Source organism: Amblyomma mixtum, chromosome 5, assembly GCF_055824585.1.
Source record: "Amblyomma mixtum isolate Tamu chromosome 5, ASM5582458v1, whole genome shotgun sequence".
Lineage (NCBI taxonomy): Eukaryota > Metazoa > Arthropoda > Arachnida > Ixodida > Ixodidae > Amblyomma > Amblyomma mixtum.
Genome location: NC_143016.1, coordinates 178,198,501 through 178,225,498, shown reverse-complemented (window position 1 = coordinate 178,225,498; position 26,998 = coordinate 178,198,501). Strand labels below are relative to the sequence as shown.

The following is a 26,998-nucleotide window of genomic DNA, read 5'->3' as shown; positions in this document are numbered from 1 at the left end:
CTTTCCACCTTAGCAAATTGCCACTGTACTGCACCACTGTCCTGAGTTTTCGTGTGCACACACTCCACGCAGGCAATTTGGGTGCTACGCTGCATTGCCTGTTCCCTGGACATTGTCTCTTATGATTACTTCCCATTTTCTTTTCTGTATTGATGTTGGCTTGTTTTTCACTAGCTAGACGCTAGAGAAAGCCAACAACCACCGAAACCAGGGAGCATAGGGGATGTTTTTTTCCTCTTCCTCATCATTTTTGGGTGCTTCACTGTTTTGCATCTAAGTACTGCAAGGAAGCCACCGCGGCGGCTGATTGTCACAGCGTTTTTGCTTTTGAAGCTGCCTTTTTAGGCTGCGCAAAAGTATTTGTTTCGCAACCAAAAATTTTATACTAGCTGTGCACTGCTCGCACATCATCTTCACGCCGTAGGTGCTGCGGTATCTGCGCCGGTGCCTGCATGCCAGCGCAGGCGTTGCTGAGGCCCCGGACGAGCGGTCGGTGCGTGAGCCTGCGGGTGCGCCCCGAGTCAGCCGCTACCTCCGGGCCCTGACTGCGGAGCCCCCGATGTATGCCCAGCTGCTGGTCCGCTTCCTGCCCTGGGCCGCAGGTACGTTCTGTCCAATGGGAGACAGGAGGGATCTTTTTTCTTTCAGAAGCGAACCTCTGGAAGGAAGTATGTGCATGAAAACGAACCCCCTCCCACGCAATCTGAAAGCGCACACTCGCCTCGAGTCCTTGCATCAAGCTGTTTTCATAATGCGCCAGCAATTGGTGGATTTCCTTCTTCGTAGGTGCTGAAAGGTTTCTCTCTGCACAACTCAGTTTGCATGAAAACAGTAAAAGTCTTGAACAGAGTGAGCTGACGGGCTAGTTGGTCATTCATAATAATTTCAACAGACACACGAACACAGGACGAGAAAACACACACACGAGCGCTGAACTGCAACTTTATTTGAGAAAGGCGCCAACCTCTACATATATACCCTCAAGGAACGGCCCACCAGGGTAAAACTAGAATCACAGCACGTGTCAAGCCACAAGCGAGATAAAATGTTCAATAGCTAAGCATACAGTAGACCGCAAAAAAAAAAAAGATGAAAGATTACAAGAAGCAGCAAGAAGAACTTACTTGCCCTTTTTTTCTGCGTAGCAAACAGTGGGCAAAAATCGTTTTTAAAAGTGGTAAATGCACAAATCGCGATAACGAAGCATGGAGATGACCGATTTGATATACATGAGAGCCAACAACTAACACAGCTAAACAAGAAAAAGTGGTGGCAAATGAGATGTAAAGGTGCTAACACTAAGACTAAAAGAGAAAAAACAGAGGTGCAAAAAAAAAGTGAGTAAAAGCAGCATTCGTGTGTGCGTTTCCTTGTCCTGTGTCCGTGTGTAGCATGCGCTGTTGAAATTATTAGTAAAAGTCTGCAACGGCCATCCGTTGCCTGTAAACCAGATTGCATTACTCTCGTATGCAGGCTGCGGGCGCACTCCTATTCTTGACTCTAGATGCCATCTGTTGTGGCTTGGTGCACTGTGGGTGGTGCACACAGCAGTCTTGCTTGTGTGAACGTGCTCTTCACTTCTTTCTGCCTTTGGTGTGCTCCCCCACCTAACGTGTGTACAGCCGGCTAAATCTTTAGCTGCTGTTTGTGACGGCCATGTTTTTCATGCTCCTGCAGCCTATGACGGAGCAAACTTGCGAAAATATCAAATGTAAGCAGAATCTCACTAATCCCGTGCTTACTATTGAGCCTTCCGCAAATTTGCTCCATCATGAAGCGCAGGAGCGCAGAAAAAGTGGCCGTCGTGCGTGCTAGCTAAAGATTTGGCTGGCTGTACACGTGTGCTGTGCTTCACTATTCCCGTTTGCCCCCACCAGACAGAGCAACAGTTATTTAAGGCGCATTGTTCCTCGTTGACATGGTGTCTGACGGTGGATGACCAGACAGGCAATAAAGTGGAAACCGACATCTGCAGGCAGATTTGTGCAGTGCAGTGCAGTGCATGTGCAGTGGTACAGCTTAACCGCTGTACCACGCCACGCACTGTGGCTAGCATTTTTTGGTGCCTGGGGTTTTTTTTTTTGGAGCATCTGTCACCGCCTACTGAATGGCGAATGCCCTCTGCGTGCAGACGAAGGAGCCCTGGTGTCGTTGGTGGAGCTGGTGGCGGCAGCTGCCCCAGACCAGGCGGCCGGCATGTTGGAGGCTGAGAAGACCGCCCTCAAGGCACGCATTCCACGCATTCCACTTATACCCAGTGGCAGCAGTGTGGTCACTGTGCAAACTTACCCACTTAAAAAGCTAGCTTTGTGGATGGGCAAACATGTCTCGAAACATGGCTGGTTTCACTGAGGGTCTGCCTAATGGAATAATCAGGAATTGTTAGGGAATCTGGTGGAGTCTGGAGGAGTTTCAGTAGAGCCAGGGGTCACTGGCCCCGATCACTGTCGCTCAAGGGAATTGACAGCATCCCACTTAGCCTCGCATAGCGCAAAGCTGAGGCCATGAGGTCATTCAATGGCAATGCCATGTGAGGCTAACTATGTCCTCCTGTATTCATTAGCACCTCCAGCCCTCCCCTGCTTCAAATTGCTACAAATGACGAGAGAGAGAGAGAAATAGATGAAAAGACGGGAGGTTAACCAGGCGATGCCCAGTAGGCTACCCTACGCTTGGGGAGGGGAACAAAAGGGAAAAAAGGAAAAAGAGCGGCAATGAAATAAGTTTTCCAAGTGTCCATCGACCACTATGCCAAGGGGACAGAGGGCGCACACTGAAAACTTAAAGATTATAGACGGGAATACAACCGTGAGTCCTTTAAGAATCTCAGGAGCACTTTCACCGCTCCTTGCCATAGTTGCAATCCAGAATGAACCGCTTCTTGCACCTTGGCTCAAAACAGTTGTTCTTGAAAGTCACATGGCATGCTGTGTGACTGCCAGCTATCCCTTTTTGTCCTGAATGGACTGTTGCTGTGCACTGAGGCTGTCGATTCATTGTGGTGGCTCAGGAGGGGAGTCTTGTGATTTGAATGGGAGCTGCAAAAGTGGTGCCTTCATGAGCAATGGTGTTCAGCACTACTCCTTCTCACTAGTTTTGTGCCGCACTGTGGAGGCTACTAATGCTCCCCACCTGCTTCCAGCTCTACACTGTGGGCCTGCATGCCCATGAGGGAGCAGCCCTTGCAAAAGCTAGTGGTACGGGTTCATGGGTTCTACGGTGCTGCGCAAAACAAGTGAGACAACAGTGGTGATCAAGAGAAAGCAGGCTGCGTAGAATGAGGGCAGTTCAGTGCGACTGATTCTTACCAGTTGTGCTTTCATGCTTGCTGCTGTACCATCCTGCATTACTAATTTGCGTGATCTTTGGCGCAGCTTGCAAGTCTAGCTGAGATGGAAGTACACGAGGACTAGTAGAGGAAAGCGTAATGGTTGTGATGAATGGATTTTAGAGATAAATGAAATACAGTCGAGCCCACTTATAATGAGCACTCACTTAGTACGAACAAAGATGACGCGACTGTCACAATTTTATTAGGGCTGTGGCACTGAATCTCAGATGTAACGAACGTTCACGGACACAAAATTTGGTTACAGTGAGCACGCAGGTGGCAGGAACTCATGTGCCGAGGCTAGCTGCACAGTCCTTATCGCGGTCCTACATAAGCATTGCTACTGCTTCTGTTTTTTGCATGGGAACAGTGAAAAGACCATGGGTTACACAAAGGAAAAATGACAATAAAAGTAAGTCCACTGCTGGTGCACCGTTGGCTTCTATACATTGAACTGTGAGGTTTGGCCACTTTGGGAAGTGACCTTGTGGCAGAGGTGCAGAGGCAGAGCTACAGGAAGAGAGGGAATCTTGGCCTGCGCAGAAGCACACTCATCAGTTGCACTAGCTATAATTGTGCCAAAAGCACTGATCACTGATTCCTTAGAAAATTGAAAATTTGTTTTTGAGGAAAGGAAAAGGCTCAGCAATTGTCTCACATCTAGGTGGACAGGAACTGCTTGGTAAGTGTCCACAAACTGCCTGGCCAGGTAAGGGAGGAAGGTGGGAGTGAGAGAAGAAAGAGAGAAAGAGGTGCGGAATAATTTCCACCACTTTCAACAGTGTGTGGCATTCCTCAGAGTATTTTTTTAATTCCACTTTATAAGTTAATTGGCTGAGATTAATTATGCAAATTTTCTGTTATTCACTTTAAATATGAAAAAAAGTCACGTGTCTGCACTCATGCACTACCATATTCCAGCGTTCCCAGCCGTGTTTTGAATGAACGAAACATGCTCGCTGACCAGGCCCAAGTGAGTGGCCATTGCGCAGTTCGATGGACTGCAAAGTTGCAAAATGATAAAAAAAAAGAGGGAGCTAGTACCTTGAAATGCATGACTTCACTGCTTTTCCTCCATTTTTCGTTTTGGCTCAATAGAAGCTCCGTCTGACTTGCTTAACTGGCTGTTGAGCCTGCTTATTACATATCGCAGATCATGGCACTCTCTTTCCACGCTCAGGAAGAATGTGCTAACGCGCTTTCAAGACTGTGCTGACAGCGGCATCGGCCGCTCACTTCGAGACGCTGAGCACGCGCGCTTCATTCACTGAGGACGCGCTTGGCCGCGCTACAGTATGGTAGTGCAAGAGCGCAATCACATGTTTTTTTTTCATGTTTTGCGGGCTTTATTTAAGTGCTAGAAAAAAGGGCCATTTTGATACAAAAAACTGGATGGGTTGTTTCGTAACCTTTACAACTTAACGAAACGCACGTGACCCTAAAGTGAATACTAAAATTTTTGCTTAAATAATCTAAGCTAATTAACCAATTAAGCAGAATTTTAAAAATACTCCGAGGAGCGCCACACTACAGGAAACAATGAGCCACCTAGGCCAGATGACCTTGTGACGACCACCATGGTAGGCGGCAGTTCAGTTAATGATTGGCCGCAAGAGGCCCCTCAGAGCAGTTGGGTCTCACAAGCCCCATCGATGAGTGCACCTGCCATCGCAGGGCAGTTACGCATCACTTAACCGCTGCACCACTGTGCCAGGAGTGGTATGAAAACTGCCAGGCATCTATGAATATAGAGACTGACCAATTCTACTGCAGTACAAGTCTAAAATGGTGAAATATCACGGAAACTTATGTTATAGGACATATCAACTAAGGTAAGTCAGTTCAAATGAAGCAAAACCATAGAAAGTCAACATAAACCATCCAAAACCGGGACTAACCATGTTAGCGCACGATAATTCATGATTAGTCCCAAGCTAAACCACTCGTGATTTTGATCCGCATGCCAAACAGTGGTTTGGAACTGCACGCGTGGTGAGGGTGACCATTGCCATAATCATAGGTACCATTTAAGCTGGAAGTTAGGGGTGACATGAAGGACAACCACATGCTCTAAAAATAAGGTGTCTGATGAGTGCGGCACACACTGTGATATCCAGATATGAAGATATCCAGATATGAATTTTGCCTTTTCATTCATTGCTTGCACTTGCATGGCAAGAATGGAATGTTGATAAGTTATGGTCACAGAAAGTATGCCTCTTTTCGAAGGAAGCAGTGTGTGATGCCCATGTGGAATTTTGTCACTGCATTCACTTTTAAAAGGCTGCACAGCACCGTAGAAAGTCAAGTTTTCATTGCAGCAGATATTGTCCGAGGCTGTTTTTGAAAGTGTAGTTTTCGAAGTTAAGCAGTTAATCTGTAAGCATCTGAAAAGCGTGTTAAACATAATGAAATTGGGGATTGAGATCGTCACTCACTGGTAATGGTGGTAATTTACTCAAAGGAACTGTGCATTCGCAGTAGGCCACCAGCGTCAAGAAGAATAGATGAGGATCATTTGGGGGTGAGGAGCTGAGGTATGTAGCTAATGGAACACAAGGTGTGGTGATTTTGTGGAGATTGTCAGTGGGTTTGACTTGGGAAGTTTAGTTTAACCTAGGCTTTTGAGTGCCTCATCTCACAGTTTTGTGTGACTCCAAAAATTCTGAGCAAACACTGGACAGAATCTCAGCAGTTTGCAGATGCTTATTCCGATTACTGGGAATATGGGTTCCTTGGGCTAGTTTCAACTACTGTGTAGAAGGGCATTATGCATTAGTGAAGCTAAGGAAATAGGGTGTTTGCCAGTGTTACCTAATTTATGGCATAATCGGGCGCGGTTATTAATGGTAATTGTGCCAAAATACAGTATCATAAGACAGGGTATGGATGCCGTGTTTACTGAGTGTAGGTTAGTCATTTCAGAGCATGAGCAAAATGTTTGCATTTGACGATGCTAAGTCTCGTGGGAAGTTAGGCCTGGCAGCTTCGTGGTCAGTTCACGCCCGCTCGAAGTTGTTTATGGTGTATGGGGTTTAACATCCCAAAGCGACTCAAGCTATGAGGGACACCGTAGTGAAGGGCTCCGGAAATTGTGTTGCCGCTTTGTTGCGAATGGCGCGCGCACAGCAGTGACGGTGTGTGGGTGCAGGCCCTCCTGTGTTCTGGCAAGGAAGCAGTGCGTGAGTGTGCTGCCCAGCTGGTGGGCATGCTGGTGGCCGCCCACCCACCAGACATCTTCCACACGGACCTGCAAGCACTCTGCACTGACATACGGGCCGAGGTGAGTCGCGTCTGCTCCATGTGCACTAAAACATTGCTTCGGTTACATTGTGAGGGCATGGTGTTGCCTTCCTCTGCGTGGTCTGCCCTTGCTGGACCACAGTATATGATTTGGTGCTAGGAACTGGTATCTTGTGCACAGCTTGCTTCCTACTACTTGAAACAAACCACGCCGCATGTCAAACGTTGCAACCTTTTGTGTTTGCACCTTGTGACGGGGGTCCACCGGTAATGCAGGGTCCATCAGAAATGAAGCAGTCATCGCTCCTGGTGGTGGCACACGCCCTCTGTCATCGTCATCGGGCGGGACTCGGTATCGAAGACGCCACCGACGCTGTTACCCTGCTGGCCAACACCTTTTGTGCGTAGCTTTGCTGTGCACTTATGTCGGGCACCAGAAAAGGCCCACAATCCAGAGATGTTCGCACATTTGCAGACATCAGAACAGTTTGGGGCACTCAACTACTGAGCCCAAGTGCTGGGGTTTCAAACCCCACCGTGGCAGCTGCGTTTCGATTGAGGGGACGCAAAAGGCGCCTATGTGCTGTGTGATGTCAGGACACATTAGAAATCGCTAGGTGGTCAAAATTATTCTGGAGCCCTCCATTGTGGCCCCTGCTCCTTTCTTCTTTCAACGTTACCTTCCTGCCTTTCCTTATTGCGCAGTTGGGGTGTCCACTGAGAAGTGACGCAATTACTATGCCATTCCCTTTCTCTCAAAACCCACTAATAAGAACAGTTTGGGAAAATTGATGCTGTGACGCTCCAGCAACAACTGGGAACTTTCTACTGGCAGTTTGAGAAGCATGTATGACCTGTTTTTTTTTTTTTTTATGGGCTTGCAAGTACCAATTTTTTTTTTTTGCGAACTGAATACTGTGAAGAAAAATTGATTGTGAATTTTGGATAAAACATGAATACAGGTATAGTCAAAGCTCGCTACTTTAATGAAGCTGTTTGTAACGTAATAATGGACGTATAGAAAAGCAGTATGTATTCTCCTTGCAAGCTCATGGAAGAAAGACCATGTGTTTCATGTCTCATTTTTTACGAAGCAGAAGTTTTGTTTAGAAGGATACAAGAAACCCGAAATGAACCTCACAGGCTGTTTTTACTCAGTACATCAGTTTATAATGGTGTGCAACAAACACTTCTCTAGCCATTTGATATGGCAGATTGATATTGCCTTGTATAACCCATTCTGTTGGGCACCGCATTCTGCATGGAGTGTTTCTTCAGAGGAATTGTTGGCATCAACGTGACAAAATTTTCAGCTGATCTTCACCAAAACTTGGGTACACAGCTTGCACAACCATGTCACACAGCATAGTGTGCATGGCCCGTTGTGCCACGCAACAGTCACTAAGGTCACTGGAATCCTCCCTTTTAACCAGTATGCCCCCCCCCCTCCAAAGTGATGTAAATTTTTCTGGAAAAAAAGTGGGTTTATTAAGTGAGTATACACAGTACTTATATGTTGTTAAGTGCATTGTGTTCTTTTTCTTTCAGGAGTGTTCTTAAATTTTATTATAGTTTATGCTTTCTCCAATGCACCCTTCAATGAAAAGCAATGCTTCTTTCTCAATGCCAGAGAAGTGCTTTTAGTTGTCACTAGTATTGTGAGGGTTTGGTTTAATGGGCAGGTAGCGTTAGTTAGCATTTATAGTGCAACAGATGCACGGGGATGTTGGAGAGAACGCTCGCCTACTGCTGTTTTCTTTCCTACACACCCATACGTTTTTTGCACTACAAGTGTTGACTTTTGTCACTTGAAGCTGCCACAGTGTTTAGCATTTCTTGGTTGAAGCGATAACCACGATCCTCCACAATTTTCTCTCACAAGACTTATGTCACTCTGCCATGGCTGCTTTGGATGTGGCAACTTACATATACGCTGCTCTATACTAAATCTGTCTAATATTGTTTGGCAGGTGATGTTTACTATATTAATTTTTGCTACATCACTTTTGCCAGCATGCAGTATCCATTGCACTCGCTGATCGGGGTTTCCAGCTTCGGGATATTAAAAATGTGTGCGTCCACGATAGAAAAGCTCTCAGTAATAATCTTCTACTGCGTTCCAAACAAAGCCTTTGAGGAATCTAGCACCTCAAGACAATTAAGTTTCTTGTCACCCCGAAGAAAAGTGGGTGCTTAAAATGTAGTAATCAGTCCCATTAAAAAAGAAAATTTAACTTTACTCTATCTTTATTTCACTGCGTAACATTTAGTTCTAGTGAAAGGCATCCAACGTAGCAGACCTACAAAGAGGATTGTGTGTGTTTATAATGCAGCAGTCACAATGGCCACCACTCTCTCAGTGTATTGTACGTGGTACGCTAGGTGGTTCACCTGAGGTGTTCTGCAGTTTTCAAAAAAAAAAAAAAGGCTTTTTGAGTTAGAAGAGCTCTTTTTTGGGATAGCAGTTTCAGTGGTATAGCCCATCAGATTGCAACAAAGACATGGTAACTAGTAGTCTGGTTAATTAATATTGAATAGTTAACTTTTAACTATTACTGTTTGTCTCGTCATTTATTGAGTGGCATGTAGCCCACCATCAGTAATGTCAGTGATCAGTTTTTAGAATTTTGAAAATGCAGTTACCCTCGGTGCTGTGCCTCAACAAATTTTGCCTAGATTGTGCCAAAACGCATGCGCTTTCGAGAAGCATGATGCACGCAAAGCAGCCTCTCCAGTGCACGTAACTCGTCGAAATTGCCAAAGTTTGTTGGGCCGCAGTGCCCAGGATAACTGCACTTTCGAAATTCTACAAACTGATTTGGATATTACCTACGGTGGGCTATATGCCTCTCTATAAATAAGGAGACAAGCAGTAATAGTTAAGAAGTCAGCTATTCAGTATTCGTTAACCAGACTACTAGTTACCATGTCTTAGCTATACTCTGATGCACTTAACCGCTGACAATGCTGTTCCAAAAAAGGTGCTCTAACTAAAAAAAGCCTATTTTAAAAAATTGCAGAACATTTTGCCTGAAACACCCGGCATCTAAAATCTGTATGAAGTATTAAACATAATTTCTGCAAGACAAAGGCCTTTCCCCATGACCACCAATTATTTCTCCTCCATGGCAGTCACAGTGCAGATGCATAATCGATGTACTCGCATTAGATGAAAAGTACCTCATTTTTTTCCTTGCGTCACCCCATCCTCACCCCGTGTCATCTGGTTGTGCAGTGGAGTCCCTGAGTGCCGTCTCCTGGCCCTTGGTGCTCTCCTCGTGCATGGCCCTGGGCCAGCTGGGCTCTGCCCTTGCCCTGCCCTTGACCCCCGGTCAGGTGCAGGGCGGCCCACCAGCCACACTGGGCTCTCTGGTGCATGCCTTGACATCGCTGCTGCACAACATTAAGGCAGTGGCCAAGGTGAGGATCGCCTGTTACGAGTAATTTGGCTCTCCGAGCATCACTCAGATACACAAGAGACGGAAAGAAAGGAAAAAGGTTGAAGGCTGTTTTTGTAGTCTCACAAAGTTATTGCCCCACCGCGGTGGCTCAGTGGTTATGGCGCTCGGCTGCTGGCCCGAAAGACGCGGGTTCGATCCCGGCCGTGGCGGCTGAATTTCTTGAAGGCGAAATTCTAGAGCCTCGTGTGCTGTGCGATGTCAGTGCACGTTAAGGAACCCCAGGTGGTTGAAATTTCCGGAGACCTTTACTGCGGCGCCCCACATAGCCTGAGTCACTTTGGGACGTTAAACCCCCATAAACCAAATCACAAAGTTATTATGCACTTTCTCCTTTGAGGGACAACTCTTTTCACGCATATAGATACTTGGGTGTGTTGGTACATACTGAACACAAAACATGTAGCGCAAAGAAAACGAGGTGCACACACATTGCTGTGCTTATTGCCTTCTTTTGTTCCTTCTTTCTGTGCTTTTATCATTTGTGCCACAGGCTTTTAGGATGCCTTTTTTTCCCCTTGAGGTGGTGCAGAGTATATATTATGTTACGGTGCTTATGTTGTGAAGCCACTGTCGGGGCATGTGCACTGTGAGGGGCGGACTGTGGGGCACCTCCTATTCTCCATCTAAAGGCACCACACAGAAGAGGAGACAATGGGACAGAGTGCCCCTCACAACTGCGATTTTATTCTACACAAAACATGTATATATATACCCTCAGTTGGTGCATGCACAAACAACACATTCAGGCATCAAGTGCAACATGATAAGCAATGCTGAGAAAACTTTTTCTTGCCCAACAAGAAGATCTCTTAATCGATCTACTACACCGGTCCATATCCGGTGGCGGGGGGGCCACAAGACAGGGTGACAAGAAAAGAATTGGTTTCAATCGCCTGGGTGGCATGAACAGCTGGCATTGGGCATTTTGGGGATGCTTCGTATGCAAGGCGGCCATAGCCAGCCGCTGTTAATCCCTCATCCCCTGTGCCCTGCTGTTATCTGTGCAATAAAGGTTTTGGAAGTGAATCTTTGAATGTGGTCCTCAAACTACAGTCATGCTGTTACATGTCTAACACAGGTGTGAGGGCAGAAAGCGAGTGATACTGCTGCAACATGCATTTGCAGAAGGGTGAAATACCATGCACGGTGGGAAACACAGGTGCGGTTAAACAGCTAGGCCAAGCAGTGCCAAGTATGTGTAAACCAGGTTGCATGCATAGAACTTTGATGTACACCACTTTTTACCTGGGGACATTGTGTGCACTGAAAAACTATTTGCACTAAAGGGTTGACATTTTGAAAAAAAATTACAGCCGTTCCGATTGGTTCGATAAAAAAGCCTTCGATGTGTAACAAGCACAACACAGTAGCGAAATGGCACAGTGCACCCGTCCTGTAAAAATGCCATTAAATTGATATGTCTGGGTTAGTTTTCCGTAAAGTGCTTTTTTAGGGCAGGACAATAGTGAGAAAACTGCACTTGCCTGCAAAAATGCAGCACTGAATGCATCTCCCTTTCTTAACTTTCAGTCTGCGGCTATTTCATGAAAATGCATGACGAGTGTGGTGTTCTATCCTTTGTATAGTTTTTTTTTTCTTGCTTTCCTACTAAGCAACCTCGTTTTTGTTCTTTTTTTTTTTCACTGTGTTATACTAAAGCCTGCCAAGAGAAAAAAATACTTTTTGTAGCTGTCTTGCATGAAATATGCTCAGTGCATTATGTCGCTTGTGCAATGTGCGTACACAATGAGAAATTCACCACTGGTGCTGCTGGCAGTACTGGACCTGGCTCTGAAACAAAGGCCATGCAGCAGAATTCGTGCCCATACCGAATGCAGTGCTTGCAGTACATGGAAGTGCCCCCCCCCCCCCCCCCGTTGCAGTGTCGAGAGGAAGCTGCCCGCACTCTGGGCCTGCTGTGCTTGGGACAGCCAGACTTTCCGCACGTGCACCAGGTGCTCACGGGGCTGCTCGAGTCTGGCCTCATTGAGGTGGGTGTGTGGAAGAATGAAACTGCACAGTTCGGCCCCTCTGGCTTCCGATGGTGGAGGCAGACACTAAGTGCAGAATGTCATGCGTACTTCACACATGCATCACTTGCAGGTTGGCACCAACAATCGGGAAAGTCAACTTGTCACAGTAGGTTCCTCTTGTTCGCTCTTGAGTTGTTGTGACCTACCCTCCTCCAGAAATTGAAACACAGAACAGGAGGAAAGATGCTTCCTGTCTGGGCAATGCAATGAGGCTGGAGGTTGTATGTGACCTCCATAAATTCTTGCGCAACCTTGGCAAAGAACCACTATTAGTCCATTTTCTTTCACTTCCAAACAAGCTTGGGATGCTGTGTGCATGCATCCGACTGATAGTAAGCACGGCTGACCAAAGAATTGTGACTTGTCCGTTGTGATCTGCTCAACTGGAGTGGTCACGCAGAAATATTATTCTGGCTAAACAAGATGCTGTGTCGGTGACTGTCTGAGAGAAGATGCTAAAAAAATTAAAGAAGGAACATTACAGACATGCACATTAGTTTTGTTGAGCACATTAGTAGGTGTGGATGCAATGCCTGACTTGAAGTAAAGATTCTGGGCAAAAATGCAACGGAAACATACAGTGATGGAAATGACATGTTAAGCATCGCAAGTCACGTTGAAGGCAGTGAATAGTTAAGTTATTGACCCCTCTGACTGTTATTTTCACTGACGGTGAACCACTTTTTGGGTGTAGATGGAATTGGAGCTAATAGGCATGTCTCCTCTACATGTCTCTCCTATCTTTCCTCCACATGTCTCTTTTACTTCTCGAAGGGGTAAAATGAAATGCGAGGCATTGGTTTGCAAATATCGGATTTTTGGTTGCAAATCGAATAGAATATTTGGGAATAATTTCGAGTATCAGTGCAGGAATTTCAAACCGAAGTCAGATGCTATTCCACAAAGCACAGCTATGAAAATAAACAGAGATATTGCAAACAAATTTTGTTTTCACACATCATCAGCACAATTTGTTGTACCTGTAAGGCCCTACTGAGCATTAGATAAGGAAGTGGGAATCACGTAGTAGTTATAATAATAGTAGTAACTCTTTGTACAACAAGTGCTCTCAGTGCGAAAAAGTCGACTATCACAGTATGACGTAGTGCTCACATGATAGTGGTGTTTACTGAATGCTGTCATGAAGCATTGTAAGGTGGCCAGATACCTCCTTACCGGAGGAGCAACATCAATGGTCGATTAATGTCTAGGCAAGGCACTGTTAGCAAAACACAACAGGACTGCTCGTGAAAAGGAGAGAAAAGCTGCAGTGGAAATGGGACTATCCCTTCCACCCTTCCTCGCAATGCCTTAAGGCAAAACATCGGTTGTTGTGGAAGGCTGCTCCAAACGCATTGTTAACAGGGACAGGTCACACTTATCGATTTTGCCAGACTGCAAGCCCTGTGGTGTTTCCAGATGCAATCGTGAATCGAAGTCACGGCTATGAAACCATGCTCTTAGATGTCCCAGCTTGTGGGCTGCAGTGCAGTTGCACGAGCTGGCTTTGAGACAGACGTTAGCTGGCTTTGAGGTGGACGTTTGTGTCATACGTTTTTTTCTTTTCCTCTATGGTCTAAGGTAGTACATGGTTTCTAGATTCTAACTGGCGAAAATTGAGAACGGTCATTACAAAGCAACCACAGCAGAGCACGCTGGCCTTGTGCAGGCCCACATGTGCTCTTCATAAATCAGCAATCCTGTACAAATCAGGCCGCTGAACAGTGATAGCATACTTTTGTATTGTTGGGAAACTGGTTACAAGCACTCAGTGTACAAATACATTCACGTGCCAAATTTTTTGGGGCAATCTTTTTTGTTGACAGCAGTGCCTTTTCTGTGCTGGACAGCGTATTGCATTTGTTCTGAAGTGTTTAGCTCAAAGGAAAATTGCACTGTGCCCTGAACAAGATGCGTGGGTTGTAAGCGGTGAGCAGAAGATCGAAGAGGCCCGGGCAGTGTGTCATCTGACGTGCATGGTGGGCCATTGCAGAGTGCCGATGTGGAGGTGCACTTCACTGTGGGCGAATCTCTGTGCTGTGCCGTGCTGGGTGCCACCTCACCCCTGTGCCGGGACCCCTGGACCACCGAGGAGGCAGAATTCCAGGCAGGTGGCTGCTGCACACTGATGTCATGTTATAGCTATGGGCTCCAGGTTGCACCCAGGGATGTTGAACATGCACCAGAGTGTCAACACGCGGCTATTTTGGCATTTTGTCTTCATCCAGACGTGGCCTCAGCTGAGCTTGTGCTCAGCATCCAACTACCATAAGCACTAATCCACTGGTACGTGGGGAAGTAGGATGCCCTGAGAAGAAAAATGTGGTTGCCTTGCCTGTGTCACAAGGTCTTTATCCATGACGAAAAAACTGTAGCGCTGGAGACGAGGACACAACGAAGACGACAACACATGCGCTAACTTTCAACAGAATCTTTATTCAATGCACAAACAGTTTTTAAGTACTGCGAAAGCATCAAAATATCGTCCCACAAGCCTATCACACCGCAAGTCACTTTTCACATTTTGTTCAAGCCGTCAAGAAAAATCATCTCCTTCTTTGATGTGAATAGTGACTTGCGGTGTGATAGGCATGTGGGACGATATTTTGATGCTTTCGCAGCATTTAAAAACTGTTTGTGCATTGAATAAAGATTCAGTTGAAAGTTACGCATGTGTTGTTGTCTTCGTTGTGTCCTTGTCTCCCGTGCTACAGTTTTTTCGTCATGTTCAACCAACTCACCCAAACATCCACCCTGATCTTTATCCATGGCTGCCATCATTGTTTGGGTACTGTCGGCATCTGCTGAACTCGCTTCACACAGCTTATCACCGTGCAGCCGAAGAGTGAGCTTCACGACATGTCCCCACAGCGTGCAGAGAGACAACCACCATGGGATTCGAGCGACAAGTCAAAAGGGCCCACTCTGCTCTTGGTGCATGGGCGTTCTGACTTCGACTAAAGTCAGGAAGTTAAAAGTGCAGGCAGCTACAGTGCAAAATACAAGCACTGTGTTGTACTCCCTTATCTAATATGCACTTCGTATTCGCCACTACCCAACAACAGGCCAGAGTGAATGTGCATTCGGACAACGGTTGGTACAAGCAGGCCAATGCGGTGGTCAGTGGTCAGTAGCACATGCAGGCCCCTGACTCGGGTCAGCAGCAGCTGGCACTTGACAGGTGTCACTGTGGTGCTTACAGTGGGGCTCTTGGCACATGATGATTGGGTAAGTCCAGGCACCTAAATGTCCATCGGCAAAGGTCTCTGTGTCATTGGTTAGGGTGATTACGAAAAAGAAAAACAATGATGCCCTGCCCAAAGTCTTGGGAAGAGCAGGAAATGATCGCTTATGTACATTGCCACTTGCTTCGGGCCCTGTGTCCCACACTCATCCCTGGCGTGTCTTGAACTCGCTGTGTGTCCGTGATCAGCCCTCGAGGAAACACAAATTTTGTGCTTGCGTCACACCCTGTGGCCCATTGAGAGGACTGCGTAGCGTGGCTCCTTAGAATGCATCTGGGATGGCCAGAAGTCCCAGTGGGAGGGGAAAATGGTGTTACGTTCAGAGCTAGCCTTTACCTTGCTTAGTGGACGAGGTTTCTTGAGAGTTGGAGGGAATAGCAAAGGCTGCTCTCTGCAGATGCTGTGAATCACCACAGTATGCATTCATCCTCAAGGCAAGAGTAAACTACCAACGAGTTGGCACTGCACGTTGTGTGCTCATGAGCACGCAACAACAAAATGGGGTGCCTTTGCATGCACGTTGATGGAGCACACCTGCCGTCTCCAGCTATGTGGTACTATGCGCTGAGGCTCACAAAAAAACCTCAGAGAAATGTGTCACCAGTATTGTGAGGGGGCCAGCAAAGCAAGGGGTCTACTTGTGTTGTGGCCGTAGTGTGCACCAACAGCAAGCTGATGGTCCTGCTCATTCGCACTGGGACTACACATAGCAGGTGCCATTAGGTCCTTTGGGGAGAGAAATCCTGCAACTGGGATAAGGTGTTTGACCACTCCCATATTATGTTCTGAGCATACCTTTTTTTTTTCATGTATAGAGCACAGCTGTTATGTGCCCAATCCTTGTTTTGGGCGTCAGTGTTGTTACAGTACACTCTAAACACGAGTAAGGCTGCAGGAGAGTAAAAAGGCAGTATGCTGTCCTCTATTGGGCTCCCTTTTAGGGGCAGGGTATGTGACCAAGTCTGGCAATAGGTTTCGATCACTAACTGTGCGGAATGCTAGCACTTGGAAATGGAGGCATACTCCCACTGCAAAGCTTAATAACTTGATGCAGTTAGCCGGAGGCTTTTAAACATGCCGCTGGAGGTCTTGAGGTTAACGAATAGAGCAGGTTGAAATCTTGGTTAAAACCTTCGTAACTGCTAAAACTTGCCATATTTTGGAGAGAATTCGTTTTCATAGCCAACCGTTAGTGTTCTGTCTAGGCCAACACTGTGTTTACAAAGCTGGAGTTTTGGGCAGGCGGGTCTGACTGGGGCTAAAAAGTAGGCTTGGCATATATGGAAGCAATAGTTTTCAAAGTAGTTTTCTGATTTCACAGTCACAGTGCACATGTGATGTTGTCCCTTCGTGAAGAACAACCAATTTCATCCTAGAACAGGTTCTGAAAGTATGAAGTGTGATTCGAAGGTGACGTATGTTCAAAACACCGTCCCACAGCTGGGGGTATGAGGCGGTAGTGCAACCCATAGAAACACATGTAAGCAAAATTTACCAAATTATATTTCTCCTTTGACAGAGCACCCATGGTGGCGGACCTTCGTTAGCAGTTGGCAGGTACTTTTATGAAGGATTACAAAGTATGCTTCGTCATTTCGAAGCTATCTTTTTTAATATGCCACGATAAATGTGTGTTATGAAGCGGGACATACCCCCAAGAGGCGCTCTTATCTATTGGGTGTTTTCCTGATTTGCGCAAGCTTCTGGTGTAGTCTGACATTCCTGCCGAGTACTCTATATTCCCTCGCAAATATTGCCATTCAAATAATAGCGACGTTTAAATTGAAGACAGTCCTCAAACAGCAGAATAAACTGACTGCGCATTGTAGCAGATCACTAGCATCGTGATTACAGACATAGGTGGCGCTGGCGGACACCGGAGGGCTTTACTGGAGGCGGCTGGGAGTATTTTCTGAGGCACCATCTGCTGCAGTGTGTGGTTCTGTTTCATCTGCTTTCCATGGCATTTGAGAGCTGCTTTTTCTGGTAACACTGTCTAGGCTGTCGTTTGAACTACTGCATTAGTGAGCAAATGCAGCGCATATGGAATCATGTCGGATGTAATGTCGGACAACACTAGAAGCTTGCACGGTTCGGGGAAACTCTTAGTGGATAGAACGTCTTTTGGGGGTGTGGGCAGCTTTATAAACATGTTTATCGATACTTTTTAAAAGGAAAGCGTCAAAATTACCATACTTCCTCACTATCTTCTTCAAAGCACTTACCACCTGTTAAAAAACGGCTGCTTGCGTGGGTACTCTATGAACCTAGAAGATTATTTCTGCAAGGTTTGCTTGCATGTGTTGCAATGGCCCATGCCCCTGTTCAGTAGCCCCAGCTGGCAATTACCCCAATGCGCATGTAATGCGGTGTTTTAAAAATACATTGCCTTTGAAATGACGCTTTAAACTTTCAGAGCCTGTTCTAGGATGAATTTGGTTGTTCTTCATAAATAGTCAACATCACAGGCAGCTTGCGAAATCAGAAAACTGCTTTGAAAACTTTAGTTCCCATCTATTCCTATGGGTGCCAAGCCTACTTTCACCCCCAAGTTTTTCTGCGGTTGTTCCAGCTGGTGACAGCAATGCCACCACACTTGAGTCACAGGTCGGCATTGGTCTGTAAGGGAGTGAACAAGAGGACTGCTTACTCCCGTTTTACTCCTATATAGATTAATTCATGCTTAGGATATAGGTCATTGGTGTAACCGGCTGAGTCAGTGCAGGAGAGGAATTACCAGAGGGTGGCATAGCATCCTCGACTGGAGAGCAGTGCTAATCGAAGAATGAGTATGTGGGCACATGAAAAGAGTGGCCTATAACTGTACATATACCAGGTGTTTTAGGGAAGCCCGCCACTAATTAAAAAAAGAAAGGCTTTTTAAGGTAAAAGGATGGCTTCTGTGTAGTAGTACCATGTGTTGGCAAATGTCAGAGAACTCGTGAATCATGTTGACTAGCAAGCTGGTTCATCATCATCAGCCTGACTACGTCCATTGCAAGGCAAAGGCCTCTCCCATGTCCCTCCAATCAACCCTGTCCTTTGCCAGCTGTGGCCACCCTATCCTCGTGAACTTCTTAATCTCATCCGCCTACCTAATTTTCTGCCGCCCCCATGCTACGCTTGCCTTCTCTTGGAATCCACTCCGTTACCCTTGAGGACCAGCAGTTGTTACGACTTCGCATCACATGCCCTGCCCAAGCCCATTTATCCGTCTTGATTTCAACAAGGATGTCATTAATGCACATTTGTTCCCTCACCCACTTCGCCCGCTTCCGATCTCTTAACGTTACACCTAATCATTTTTCTTTCCATGGCTCGCTGTGTTGTCCTTAACTTAAAGGGTCAGTCTACTCACCGAGATGAGTGTATAAATAATGGCATATTCTGGTAGTTGGCACCCTATAACATCAATAACGAGGGAACTGCTCCCTGTTTAGGCAGGAATTTATATTTTATTTCGGCGTTAAAAGTCGCGTAAAAATGCATGGTGGCGACCCCAAACGTTCATTTTGTTCAAGAAGGTGGTAGTCTTTTTTTGTAGAAGCATAAGTGAATATACTACGTACCATTTCTATGCCCCAATGTCAGAGAAACGCACGTTTTGTTCTAGTAAACTGTAGAAGGCATACCGCTCCCTTTTTCTGTAAATCACATGAATATTTATAGTCACACGTACGCAAAACGCAAGCACATTCCCACTTTTAGTTCAGCGTATGCTAGCAGAGACGCAAAAATAAACTCAGCCTATAGTGGCGCCATCTGGTTGTCAGGACGGGAACCATTGCTGTAAACAAACCGACTCTCCACTTAAGCCTAGGAGCGGCAGAATCGTCACTCTAATTATTAAAATAAAGCAAATTTATCACTTTTACGTTTTCTTGGAGGTGAGGTGAGACGAAGCGAAAGACCGTCACCCCATTCATGGCCAGTGAACGCACTGAAAAAGGCAGCAACAACGAGAATTCAGTCCGAAGCGAGAGGTCCAGCTTCGACGGGCGCCGCCATGTTTGTCGCCGCACGGCGGAAATCCAGATGGTTGCCAGATGAGACTACCATCTCATACAGATGTGTTCGCACATCAATAAATTCTATTTTAAAAAATTCTACCGCACTTCTTGGCACCACAGCTGGCTAAACGGTAATTTGAGTAAAGAGCTATCGGTTGCCGCAAAGAAAATATAGTCGATAAAATTCAGTAGACTGACCCTTTAAGCTGAACCCTCTTTGTTAGCCTCCACGTTTCTGCCCCATAGGTGAGTACCGGTGAGATAAAGCTGTTGTATACCCTTCTGTTCAGGGATATTAGTTAACTGCCATTCATGATCTGAGAGAACCTGCCATATGCGCTCCACCCCATTCTTATTCTCTAGTTATTTCCCTTTCATGATCCGGATCAGCGGCCACTACCTTGCACTACCTTGTTTCCCTGCATGACTGTTGAACATTACTTTGTTTTTTCCGCATGTTAATTTTAAGACCTACCATTCTGCACATAGTTGCAATTAAAGATTTTTGGTTGGTGATTAGTAATAGCCATATCAGTATTTAGAATTTCACAAACGCAATTACCTTTAGCTCTGCGGCTGAGCAGATTTTGGCCAATTCTCGAGCAGTTCAAAATCGCACACTGGCTGTGTTCACACAGCGGCATCCATCAATTCCGTCACTCCGTGGCACGTGTGTCACGTGACCATCTCTGTTCCACCTGCACTGCAATGCTCTCCGGCACTCGCTGCTCCCGTGGAGGTGTGCCTGAGAAGCTCGAGTGGAATGTGCGCCAAGGAGTGACGCTCACTCTGTGTGCTACAGCCTGTGGCACGCAGTTTTCGAATTACACAAGAAATGGCCAGAACTTGTTGAGTCACAGCAATGAGGGTAATAGCGTTTTCGAAATTAACAAAAAAACTGATGTGGCTTTTCTAATGCTAAGCTAAAGATTTCTAAACGCAACCAAGCACCTATCTGTAATCGATGAAGAGTTAACTATTAGAATTTGCTTAACCAGCTCACTACTAGCATGAATGGGCTGTTTTCCGATGTCTGCAAGCGCTTGTATTCCTATGCCGCAGAAGCCACCTTTTTATCTCAAAAATTCTTTTTTTTTTTAAATAGTGGCGGGGCTTCCCTGAAACATTTGGTATACATGTCCCTCTCTAATTCTTTTCTCTGAATGCAATATTGCGCAGTGAAAATGCCTGGGCAGGTGTGTTGAAAATTCATATGACCGAGTATTGTAATCGTCCAGTCAGTTTTTTCTCTTGGTAAGGACAGCGTTAATCGGAGGGGTCCTGCAGTGGGTGTAGTTAAGCTGCTGATGATGATGATCTTCCACAGCCGTGGAAGGGGGGCCAGCCACTTCATTCAGTTATAGCTGCTGGCTTCAGGGCTGCTGTTTCAGAGCGCGTTGTGAGAAACACTCTGTGTGCCTGCAGCCACCCGTGGGTGCCAGGGCCAACCTGGTGGAGATGGAGTGGCTGGTGTCCCAGCTACTGGACACATACCTCTGCAACCCACGGCCGGCTGCACGCCAGGTGAGACTGCATGCATCGCGACCTAATGCGCGCTGTGAGTGAAGCTTGTTGCAGTGAATGTCTCAGCCACACGGTGCAGAGTAAGCGGCTCTGTGTGCAACACATTGTGCGGCAGCTGGTGTGTGACACGAAGCTCTTGGTGTGTGACAACAGCATGTGTTGTCAGCAACACCTCCCAGCCTGGTGGTTCTTAATTAAGAAGCCCTTCATCCCCACGGGAATGCCAGGGAGTGGACACTTTATATTGGACTGGCTGAAACATGGATTCTGTTATAGAATTGTACAGTGCGGTCCACTGTTAAAGGGAACATGCAATCGCGTGACCTCCGCAAAGCGCTGCCGCCGAGAACTCGTGGGAATTGTCGGCACAAGACGCATGTGCAGTAAGCATGACGGCTGGTCATTCCGCGCATGCACCTGATGCCGCCTATTCTCACCGCATCTAGGTGGTAGGGCTTTGTGAAGCGTAGAGTGCACGCGATTGCATGTTTCCTTTAACAATGGACCGTACTGTACCTGCACCGCTGTGCTCCCCCTTGTATGCAGGTTGAATTCTTTTGAAAGTGTGTTTTTCACTTTCTTGATAAGTTTAATTGAAGCGAGTGTTCAATCTTAGGGTGGTGTGGAAACCATCACAGCATTTCTTAGAGGTTTGCTTCGAGAAGAGTCTTTTTGGTAAGGCTGAATTATAGGCAAGTGAAATGGGAAGTGTCCACTTCCTTACTATTCTGTGCCTCTCCACAGTGGATGGACGACCTCATGGCCTCTTTTTCATCCACTTAGCTGTAACCCATATGTGGCGAAACTTCAGACATTTGGAAAAATTAAAATTTTTTCAATATAGAATCTTCACTTCACAATTCAGAATCATCCTTTTATTGGTGGTAATATTGTCGTGTAGTAGTGATGGCAACCTGGCATGCAGGAAGAGAGCGAAAATGACTTCTAAACGAAGCTCTTTATTAGGCTGACTTGATCCCACAAGGAACTGAATGACTCGGTGGCAGCGTAGCAGCAAGCATGCTCGGTGGTCGTCAAACAGAATGCCGGCCGCTCTCGGCCGTGCTCAGTTTAAAGCTGATTGCGAACTTTCAAGATTCGACATGCAAAGTTACCACAACATTCTGGAACAGCGTAGTATCAGGTCCGCCTGGATGCAATCAGTCGAGATAAATCTGGTCGCTTCTTGCATCACAGACAAAGTGATAAAGCTGAGTGCTGGCAGCTTTGAAGAATGAACAAACAAACAGTACACAGATTTGCGGCAATATTTTTGTCAGTACTGACATTTGGGCCATCCTACAGTGTAGGATACTAGGTAGATTCGCTAGCTGTTTCATGTGGTAAAGCTTCAAACATTTGACATCGACATTAAAATCACATTTCTCATCATCATGCTTGGTGGTTTTCCAATGATATTGCACAAACATCTGTTTTGCTTGCAGAATCGCAATGTAGTTGACTGGGTCGAATTTGAAAAATATTGTCCTGAGAACACTGACAGATCTTTCTGAATGCACACAATGCTCAAAACTGTACACAACCCTTGCACAGGAAAAATTTAGACCCTCTTGAACCTACCGTAGTGGGCACAAGCTTTTGCACAATAAATTTTTAAGAGTTACTGCGCAAAGATGCGATGTCCTACATATAGGATGCTAAATCAGGTCCTAACCATCCTGTGATCTCTACAACACACCTTTCCGATAACCTCTGCATTCTGCACTAAGCCAGGGTGAGCACACAGTATGGTGTCTAATTCATTTTTAGTCTCATCATTGGGGTTCTTTCACGTCCACTTCCTGTTGTCTCGTTTGCGGAAGAAGGTATTCATGATCCATAAATTATTTTTCTCTGTGAACTCTACCAATAACTGCCCCTTGCTATTCCTAGAGCCAATGCTATAGTCGCCCATGGCCAGGTCTCCAGCCTGCTTCTTGCCTACCTTGGAGTTGAAGTCACCTATCAGTACAGTGTGCTGTGTTTTCACTTTGGTCACTGACAATTCCACGTCTTCATAGAAACTTTCAATGATCTGGTCATCATGGTTGAATGTAGGTGCATAAGCCTATACCACCTTCTTCAATGTTGCCATCTATATTTTGATTGATGGGGAATATCACTCCTAGTTCTTCTCGTTAATACTGCAGAATTCTTCAATGTTGCCATCTATATTTTGATTGGTGTGGAATACCACGCCTAGTTCTTGTCTGTCCACTAATCCACGATAGCATAGTACATGCCCATCCTTTATTGCTGTATGTGCCTCGTCTTTCCTCCTAACCCCACTAAGCCCTATAACATCCCATTAAATGCGCGCTAATTTCTCGAGCAGCCCTGCTAGGCTAGCCTTACTGGATAAGGTTCTAGGAACGTGACATTGCTGATGCCGACCACAACATAGAAAGGAATACACGAAAGAAATTTTTTTTTATTGATAAGGTTCTAGCATTGAATGTTGCCAGGTTCAGTTTCCAGTGGTGGCCTGTCTGCCATATCTGTCTTGTTTTGTTGTTCCAAGTTGCGCGATGCTTCCTTTCATGTGCGTGGCTGCTCAGTGCTGGCATCAGCTCATTAGGTCATTCGTTATGCAAATGGCAGAAGCGTAGCTGAATAAGTGCGAAGTGATGCAGGAAAAGGTGGAGATGCTCAGGGGTGGGCTCCTCCCGAAAATGCTGCGGCGAAGCAGTTTTTGTGGTGCCGGTGGATACTTGGAGATAAGATGGAGCAGTCCACAGCTGCAGAGTGTGCGTGCGTGCAGTGACGCTTTCAAACCAACCTGTGTGGTGCAGGCGGCGTGTGTGTGGACCCTGAGCGTGCTGCGGCGTTGCAGCCAGCAGGGGCCTGTGCTGACGCAGCTGCAGCGCATCCAGGGCGCCCTGCTCAACCTGCTGGCCGACCGCAGTGGTGAGGGTTCTCTGGCACTGCTGCCTGTCCTGTCTGGAGCATTGCTTGCCCCCATTGTTGGAGTGTTTGTTCACTGGGGGGGTGTGGGTGCGCGTGCAGAGCTGACCCAGAGTGTGGCCTCCAAGGGACTGAGCCTGCTGTACGAGCTGAGCGACCAGGCCAACCGGGAGCAGCTGGTCACCCTGCTGCTCAGCACTCTCACCTCGGGCCGCAAGTGAGGGAGAAGTTGGGCTCTCTTCCAGGGCTCACGTTTTTTTCTCCTGCTTGTGTGGCGCTTTGGCTTCTGGCTTTCCTTCTATTGTATAGTCGGGATGAAAAAAAGATTAGCACTAGTGACATGCCACCAGAGTGGCAGATAGCAACGTATCGTGCTGCGATTACAAACACACTGATAACAAAAGTGCCATACCTCTTTGCAAAGCTCGGTGCTGTACCAGCCACGCGGTGCGATTTTCGTTGCTTCGGTGACGTCATTGTGCTAATCTTTTTTCATCGCGATTGTACATGTGCTTGTGGTGGGTGTAAAAAGGAGTGCCATTTTTCAGCTGGTGCTTCTGTGCTCTTTTAGAGCGCAGCTCTTGGCACCCATTCGTAGGGTGAGCAATGCTCCTCACCATTACAGTCAGCCTCGGTATAACCAGTAGAGCGAATAAGCAACACACTGGAGCATAAAAGTATGGAGGTAGTGAAGAGAACGTGATGAGGAAAGCAGAGGAAGAGGGTATGGCATCAGCCAAAAGACCGGCTCCGCAGCGGCAACCCTCTAAGAGAGGGTATCAGAGTAGCATGCGCTGTCTAATGTTCGCCCGAAGTTTAGCAGCAGCGGACTACTGTGCACTGCCTAAGCCGAAATCTAGGGCTGTCTTCATTCGAATTTCTTTCTTTGCTCATGAATAAGAAATTGGTCACTAAAACCTGAGCAAAAAAAATGAGAAACCAACAGGAACGCGGAAAAACAACTCTGAGGCCACTACATTGTAGCTAAAAAATAGAAAATAAAAAGGAGCTAAAGAAATTGGTGCTTGACCCTGCACCCTATGTATCATTTTTAGCTGCACGAGGAGCTGAAGATTTTGATGGAACAAGTGGGGCTCTGTTCCAGTAGGCAGGTGGGCATCACCTGTGAGGGTTTGCCCCACGAGAAAGGCATTGATTTCCACCAGTTGTGAATAGTGCACCCACTAAACGTACACGGGAGAATTGTGTCACTCAAGTGTAGCTGTGTGGAAGGGCAAGACAGTGTGTGCAGGTGAGGATGGGCAAACTGCTCCAGCTGCATCTGGATCCACCACCAGTGGCTGTGTGTGTTTGCCCAGGTCCACCGTGGCGGTGACCGAGGACACACGGCTGTTCGACGAAGGCACACTCGGCAGCACGCCCACCGGGTGAGTTGTGGCCTCTCACTTCTTGTTTTGTCCAGGGAGTACCGCAGACTTTTTTGCTGGTGCCTTAGTAATGCTAGATTACGGTGGCTATGCCGACAGGAAATGAGTTGTCTGCTTGGTTTACCTGCACTGGTACCGACACACGAGGGCATGCTGTCAGGGACAAGTTTTTGAGTGAAGAACAATGCTGGGCATCTCCACATGTGGATAAGTAGAATTAATTCTTGGGCTAGTTGGTATGCTTGATTTAAACTCATAGTTTTTCAGCGCAACGGCACACGGCCAAAGAAAGGAAGCAGGAAGAGAAGAAGGACGAACACAGCGCTGTGGCTGCCCCCCATGGCCGGTGTGGATTTCTTTCAGGCTGCTCTGCCCACTGGACAACTTTCCTTTGTTTGGGTGGTCCTGGCTATCGGCAAGCTACTGCGATGTTTTACAGCGACATTTCCTGTTTGCGATGTATCATTGTAATTGCGACACACCAGGCGCTATGCTAGTGGTCCAGAATAGAGTGATGTCCTGAATTTTGTAGCGAAAGCTACACTAGGCTAGTCAGCAGCGCATTTCGGGCGGTCGTCGCAGGTCAGTACTGCGCATGTGCCGTAATCATGGCAACCATGGCAACCCGTTGCCATGGTTGTTAGGCGCCGAACACAACATGCTCGGCGCCTAATGTGCCATTCGCTACGTTTATTCTGTCCTGGCTGAGCTAAGCCAGAGCAAATTTTTCCTCTCCCCCTTTCCACCCCTCTCTCTCTCCCACTGCACCTGTCATGCCAGACACTCGCATTATATTCATTGTGGCGGATCAGATGGGACACACAGCTGTTCCTTAGAACGCTCCCTCTTTGACCACCTCGTCTTCATCCCCTTCTCTTTGATGCTGCATGCACTTCCTCTGTTGCTGCTGCTCTGCACTAGGCCACGACTGCGGACCTAAAAAGAACCATTCACGTTGTCAGTCTTTCTGGCGGACGACCCTTGTTTGTCCCCACTGCCAGCAGGTGCCTTCGGAGAGTTGGAACTTTCCTGCTTTTCTGCTTGGTGCTGCAGTCGTGGTTCCGTTCAGATTTTTCTCTAGACTGCTCTGTTGCTGATTCGCGATTATTTTGGTGGCGGCATCTTCCCGCAGTCATCTTCAAGGGTCTTCAGCCGGAAAGACTGGCAATGCGATTGGTGCTGCCTGCTCCTTTTAGGTCCGCAGTCGTAGCTGAGTGTGGAGCAGCATTAATGAGGAAAGTGGGTGATTAAAGAGGGAGCTTTCTAAAGAACAGCTACATGTCCCCTTTGATCCATCACATTATTTTTTTTATTTTAGACTCATATGAGTTCAGAAGCACTAATTTTACATAAAATAAAAGACATATTTGGAATCAGTACACAAAAATACGTGTTCGCTGAAGATTTCATAAATGTGACTATGTTTAGGAGGGACGAGGGTCTTAAAACTAACTTTTTTTATTTATGGCTAGAATCTCATGAAATTATGCACACAGATTTATTTTTCTCTTCTGATTCCAAATGTGTAATCATAATTGAGCTGGTGGTCTTAGATCTTACAAATTCTAGAATGTAATTAGGTAATTTCTTACGCAGCTTTAATGAACTTTCTGACTGCATTTTGTTGCTTTTATTTAAATGAATTAATAGCCAGAGAATTCCCATACCCGATGACATTCTTCGTTTTTCTCTAAAGGCATGTCATCCTGATGTGCTGTGTCAAGAGTAAAAGGTCGCAGTATTTGACACTGCAACTCGTTAAGCTAATTGTAAATATCTATTTATATGTGGCCTAAACAAAAAAAAGTAAGAATGTCATCGGGTATGGGAATTCTCTGGCTATCAATTCATGTAATAAA

The 26,998-nt window shown here is 46.4% G+C and overlaps 1 protein-coding gene across 2 annotated transcripts in view; it reads left to right on the top strand.

The window, feature by feature from the left end:
* Positions 1–26,998, top strand: part of LOC149344914 (proteasome adapter and scaffold protein ECM29) — a 141,409-nt gene that overhangs the window by 48,537 nt on the left and 65,874 nt on the right. The window contains exons 14-25 of one of the 2 annotated variants that reach the window (XM_089546403.1): positions 425–602; positions 2,132–2,226; positions 6,483–6,614; positions 6,851–6,974; positions 9,810–9,994; positions 11,919–12,026; positions 12,139–12,174; positions 14,062–14,175; positions 20,749–20,847; positions 23,640–23,754; positions 23,854–23,968; positions 25,071–25,139. In XM_089546403.1, the coding sequence (XP_089402529.1) occupies positions 425–602; positions 2,132–2,226; positions 6,483–6,614; positions 6,851–6,974; positions 9,810–9,994; positions 11,919–12,026; positions 12,139–12,174; positions 14,062–14,175; positions 20,749–20,847; positions 23,640–23,754; positions 23,854–23,968; positions 25,071–25,139 (1,370 nt within the window). The remainder of the gene's footprint in view (positions 1–424; positions 603–2,131; positions 2,227–6,482; positions 6,615–6,850; positions 6,975–9,809; positions 9,995–11,918; positions 12,027–12,138; positions 12,175–14,061; positions 14,176–20,748; positions 20,848–23,639; positions 23,755–23,853; positions 23,969–25,070; positions 25,140–26,998) is intronic. The other variant, XM_089546404.1, reaches the window with a different exon arrangement.